The 5,818-nt window shown below is 44.0% G+C and overlaps 1 protein-coding gene across 1 annotated transcript; it reads right to left on the bottom strand.

The window, feature by feature from the left end:
• Positions 1 to 667: 667 nt before the first annotated feature.
• LOC134067377 (macrophage-expressed gene 1 protein-like) lies at positions 668 to 5,595 on the bottom strand. The gene is made up of 2 exons (XM_062522643.1): positions 5,075 to 5,595; positions 668 to 3,726 (listed from the first exon to the last, which is right to left on the bottom strand). The coding sequence occupies exons 1-2, from the start codon at positions 5,519 to 5,521 to the stop codon at positions 2,122 to 2,124; spliced, it is 2,052 nt and encodes a 683-aa protein (XP_062378627.1). The 5' UTR covers positions 5,522 to 5,595; the 3' UTR covers positions 668 to 2,121.
• Positions 5,596 to 5,818: the final 223 nt, after the last annotated feature.

Here is a 5,818-nt window from a genome sequence, read left to right as displayed (position 1 = left end):
CGGTGTTCTGCGGTCTGGGCTTGCCGCGCAGGATTTTAGAATAGTTTTCTATCTCTGTGCGGCTGCTGCGCGGCAGACGTTTCCAGTGGGCGATGCTTCATTGAAAACAATGGAATTCAATTTTTTTTCATGGCGCGGCGCGCCGCGTACGCTTCTGGTGGGCGTTGGACTTATGACAGTGTAGTGGTTAAGAAGCTGGGCTAGCATACCTGGCTTCTACAGCAATGCGCAAGGCACTCAACCCTGAGTTCTTCAGGGGTCAGTCGCCCTTGTAATATATACATTTTAATGTATTTGGGGTCTTTCAGGAGAGGTCTAAAGGCATATCTGTTCAACATGCACTTCTTATGTGTTATGGTTTGTATACAGTATTGTTTATTTTAATTAGGCCATTGAATGAATTGCCGTTGTTTATTATTGCAATTCTCCTTAATGTAGCCTTACCATGCCATTATTATTATATGATTTATTGAATGGACATTATTGTGTATTTGCTATTCTCCTTTTTTTCATTGTTTATTTTCATTAGGCTATTGATTGAATTGACTTTGTTTATTATTGCTATTCTCCCTAATGTGGTCTGACCAACATTTTAAATTGTTCACTGTTAAATTAATTATTGTATTATTTTTATTTGTATGTTGCTTTGGACAAAAGTGTCTGCCAAGTCTCACACAGTTTATGTTAACATCACAAGACAGCTTCACCTCAGTTAAGAGGAGAGGGTACAGGGCAAATGAGTGTAAAAATCAGTTAATCATAAATTAACCTTTTACAAGAAATGCGATGGAGTGCAAAGTGTCCCAAACAGAAAGACAGAAACTATTTTCCAGCCTCACGTGGGAGGTAAACAGGAAGTGTGGGTAGAGGCGTAGATACTTTCTTTCCATCCAGCAACTCGGAGGATGAATTGGATGACTCCCTGTTCACCTCACATGATTCACTGTTCACCTCACTGGGATGACTCACAGAGGATGACTCCCTGTTCTCCTCACTGGGATGCCCTCAGAGGATGACTCCCTGTTCTCCTCACTGGGATGCCCTCAGAGGATGACTCCCTGTTCTCCTCACTGGGATGCCCTCAGAGGATGACTCCCTGTTCTCCTCACTGGGATGCCCTCAGAGGATGACTCCCTGTTCTCCTCACTGGGATGCCCTCAGAGGATGACTCCCTGTTCACCTCACTGGGATGCCCTCAGAGGATGACTCCCTGTTCACCTCACTGGGATGCCCTCAGAGGATGAATCAGATGTGCTGCCGGGCTCTCCTCTCTGGTGCGCATCACTTGGGGATGCTCCTCTCAGTGCATTTCCAGATGAGATGACGGCGGGGAAAGTGCAACACTTGGGTCTCCCCCCCTTACTGGCCCATCACTCACTCAGAGCAGCCACAGTGTGGCGTGCTAACAGTGCAACCAGCTTCTGGAGACTCATTGTAGGCTCTCCTCAGTGGAGACGTGTGCTTTAATTTGTGCAATGTTTCTGTGAGGAAATCCACTCTGCATTTAAAACAGCGGCTGCCGACTTTCACCCTACTTCCATGACACGTGCCACAAGCGCAGACAGTGAAATATATCATGCCTGCGATATCTCCTACAGTAAGTAGGCTTCATCATTGGTGAAAATTGGTGGATTTGGCAACATTTTTTATTAATTTGGTGTTCCAATAATACAGTGTAATTACAATGTTTTCACAAGGTGAATGAATCAAGGCTATTCCCTTATGCATATATCTAAAACAATGTCTTAAAATAAAACATAATTATGAACATACGACCCCACTGTACTTATACCCTGTAAGAAGTAAGAATTCATTATACAGCAGTATAATCTTGAGTCAAAGCTATTTCTCTTTTGCACAATCTAAGACAATGTATTTTCTTATATGTTTTTTAATTTTTTTTATTTAAGCTTTTCTGCCTTTAATCGGATAGGATAGTAGAAAGAGAGCCAGGAAGTGAGTGGGAGAGAGAACTGGGGTGGGATCCGGAAAGGACCACAGGGCGGAAATCGAATCCGGGTCGCTGGCGTGCGGAGCAGGTGCCCCAGCCAGTCGTGCCACGGCTGGGGCCTAAAACAATGGCTTTTAAAGCTACTGTATGGTCAGTTCTCTTTCTTCTTTCTACACCCCAGTGTCGAGAAGAGTCCCATAGCCCTCCCTACGAGACAGGCTTCCGAATTTCCTCTTTACTACGTACGCTACTCCAATAGCTAAGATGATTGAAAACGTGACAAGAAATCCTGCAGCAATCTGCCCCCCTGCTGAAGTGTGGAGCTGTCTCACATATTTAGCTACTTCCCCAGTCTCGGCACGTTTCCATGAATTTGAATCTCCTCTTCGAAGCCACACCTGATCTCCCTCAGTTACCATAATCATTGTCTTGTTGTCAACCTTTCTGATCAATTCTGGGTGAGTGAACGGAGGCAAGTTGATGGGTTTCAGCTGCCCACCTGTAAATGCTCCAGACTTCACACAGTACAGAATTTGGCACCCGTCGTCTATCGTGGCGAGGTGTTGGCTGAACTGTGGTGGGCAGCGATGTTCAAACCAAGCCAAGGGGTTTCCAGCCCTGCAGCTGAAAAACCCTCCAAAAGGCACAGACAGTGAAGAAGCCTGTTCATAATCGTTACTCAGACAAATCTTAAAATCATTGGACAGAAAAGTCAGTGGGAAAAAATAAAGTGGACAACTCTTCGACCTGGTTAATGGATTCTCGACATATGGACTGTACAGACCACCAAAGAGGTACCCTGAGCGAGGTTTTGTAAACTTATCTGTGGCACACCAGTAGGTCTTGACCTCTACTTTCCTAACTAAAGCCCAAGTGTTACAAACTCTATCGCAACAGTCAAATAAACAGAAGGATTCGCAATCGTCATGACACTCAGTGTAACTGTAATGCTCCTCAATCACAACAGACTGTAAAAGTGTGGAGAAATAAGGCTCACGGCATGAGTAGGCCCCAGTGTCAGGATTCATCTGCTCTTGCCCTACACAAAGCTGAGCTGCATCTCCACCAGTGAGGGGGGTGCATGTTTGATAAATACCACCAAAGCTTAAGTTAGTCGCCGGCCCTAAACAAGAGTTGTCATCGACATTAGCTTGAAAATTGAAATTTGCCGAACTGCTGTCTACACATCCTGGTCGTGTATTAACATCGTAGTAGAGCTGTGTGGCGTTGCGCACAGACTGGGCCACACTCTCTATGATGGTGTCTGGAAGGTCTGGCAGAGTTGCTCTGTTCAGAATGTAGTGCAGAGGAAGGCCTGATCGGTCTATGGCAACAAGATTGTTTAGCGTGCTCTCTTGCCAGGTCTTCAAAGTGATCCCTGGGTAGAATACGGGCCCCCCGTGGCTTTGTGTGAGTGAGTGGGTGACGTGGGTCTTGTATTCCAAAGTCTGAGTTGTCTCTTGACTCTCTTTGGTGTCCATGTCAAACTTAATGATTTTGAAAAAGTTTAAGCCAGCCGTACTAGAGAATAGAGATTTTTCACTTGTTTGATAATAAGTGGACTCAACATGATCTTCCTGCTCCAGAATAGCGCCTGCATCCACTGAGGTGATCACATGGGTGCCATAATCAACCACCATCATCTCCGAGAGGAATGTTGCACGTCGAGTGTTGTTCTTTAACAGTGCGTCTGCTATTTCTTTCACTTGCTCTATAAAGCGTGAGTCCAGGGTGAAGTCAGGATAGTTGTCCACTGTGTATATATGGTTTCTCACCTGCCAAACACAATAAATGCAGACATTTAGTAAATATTAGTCAATATTTACAATACTGTCATACCCCCAAAAAAAAATCACTTAAAAAAGGCTTAACTCAAATCTTAACTTAAAGGGTAACTTTTAGCGTGTCTTGGCAGGGACAGATATCAAAGTCTTATGACCTCATTACAGGAGTCCCTCAAGGATCAGTATTAGGGCCCCTCCTTTTCTCTATTTAAACCACATGCTTAGGTGAGATCATTCACTCTCATGAATTTGACTATCATTGTTATGCAGATGACACTCAACTTTACCTATCTTCCCCACCTGAGGACTCTAGTATTTCAACCTGTAATCTCTCAAAAACTGAGCACTTGGTGTTTCCAGCAAAAACAGCTATAGACCTCTGAAGTTCGCCTACAAAAAAAACCAAAGCTGCCATATTTGCCCATATAAGGAGATCCGGGTGTCAATTGAAGCTAACTGCCTCAAACTAGATTGGCATGTAAACTTGGATGTCATATTGGTGACCAACTTAACTTCTCTGAGCATGTAGCCTCAATTGCAAAACCATGTCGGTTCATCCTTACAACATTAGGAAAATCAGACCTTATCTGACAAAATATTCAACACAGCTTCTTGTACAGGCCATGGTTATCTCCAATCTGAACTATGGTAATTCACTGTTAGCTGGCCTACATGTACCTGATTGTGTATTAAAATTGTTACAACTGATTCAGAATGCTGCAGTACGCCTAGTCAGCCAAAGAGGACACATGTACTGTAACTCCTCTCCTCCACTGGCTCCCTATAGTGGGCAGAATTCAATTTAAATCTCTCACTTGGTCTCATCTCTTCATCTGAGCATCTTGGGTGAGTACCGATGCAAAAGAATTATGAAATAAGCATTTGTCTATGGTTGTCTAGGTCTGAAAATGTGATTCAGGGAATCATTCAGATTTGCTAACTAAAGTGACATCAAGTCTGCTAGCACACACCCCAATTGTATTTAAGTGTGACACAGATGTTTCACATCTGAAGACCTCAAGACACTATTTAAGATTGTGGGGTAAAGGTACCCTGGGTGAACCTAGCTGAACCTGTCAACAAATGTGCTTTGCTCTGCAGGTCTGTCTAGAAAGAGGCCCATAGACGGCTGTTTCTGAATTTGCCATTTGACTGCTTCCAGGTGTTCCTTTCCAGACCGACCTGCACAGCTAATTCAGATTTGCTAACACCAAGGCAAGAGATATGGGTAAAATATGTCCCCTGCAAAGTATATTTCATAAACACTTTTAATAGACAAAAATCCTGATATAAGTATACCATACAACAGAGGCTCTTTGAACATCTGAATGGATTTTACCTGCACACGAGATGTGACAGAATTGTCCCGCACTTGATAGGTTTTGGTTTGTTGACTGTCAGAGGAGAATTTTCCACTGAGCACCGGCAAGAAAGAAGCATCAGCATTGATGGTCTGTGAGGTTGAGCTGGTGTGATTTAGCCAGTGTTCAAAAACCTCTGAGCTTCTCTCCACAGCTGTTGTCCTCTGCGGGATGACAAACACCTCGTCTGGAATAAGATATACACCATCTTCGGTGGTCTGGCACTGGGAGTAACTGAAATTCATGACTCGACCCATATCCTTGTTCCGAAGATTGTCCCAGCCCCCACCAGGTAAGACCTCCAGAGCCAGAAGGCTGAGGTTCTTGCGGCATTCCTGTAATCCATTGCTAGGATGTGGTTTGGCACAAACAGAACTGTGATGGACCACAACAAAGAACATTAGACAGAGCAGTGTTGGGTCCATCTCTGTTAGCGTGGGGCATTAAACTCAAGTTGTGAGCTTCTTAAGTACCAGATTACTATAACACTAGTACTTCTTTGCCGATGCTTTGAAAGTAGTCTTTCTGCTCTAGAGTGGTGCCAGCATCTACAGTATGCCATCAACCACCAATGCCACAATCATGTCCTGTTATGTAGCTCATATCCTGTTTTGCAGTTGTTTTGTGCTGCAAATGAAACAGTAAAGTAAAGGCACGGTAAAGGTATGTTCCCACAACCCTACTGTATGTCCATCATTTCCAAAGTTTTGTTCCCACATTGC

This window comes from Sardina pilchardus, chromosome 20 (assembly GCF_963854185.1).
Source record: "Sardina pilchardus chromosome 20, fSarPil1.1, whole genome shotgun sequence".
Taxonomy (NCBI): domain Eukaryota; kingdom Metazoa; phylum Chordata; class Actinopteri; order Clupeiformes; family Clupeidae; genus Sardina; species Sardina pilchardus.
This window is presented reverse-complemented; position numbering and strand designations above follow the sequence as displayed.

Bases quoted from the DNA above. Each gene is read 5' to 3' on its own strand.
- LOC134067377 (XM_062522643.1), bottom strand. From the start codon at position 5,521: ATGGACCCAACACTGCTCTGTCTAATGTTCTTTGTTGTGGTCCATCAC. The intron at 3,727-5,074 runs GTAAAATCCATT...TGTGTTTGGCAG, and splicing joins CTGTCACATCTCGTGTGCAG to GTGAGAAACCATATATACAC.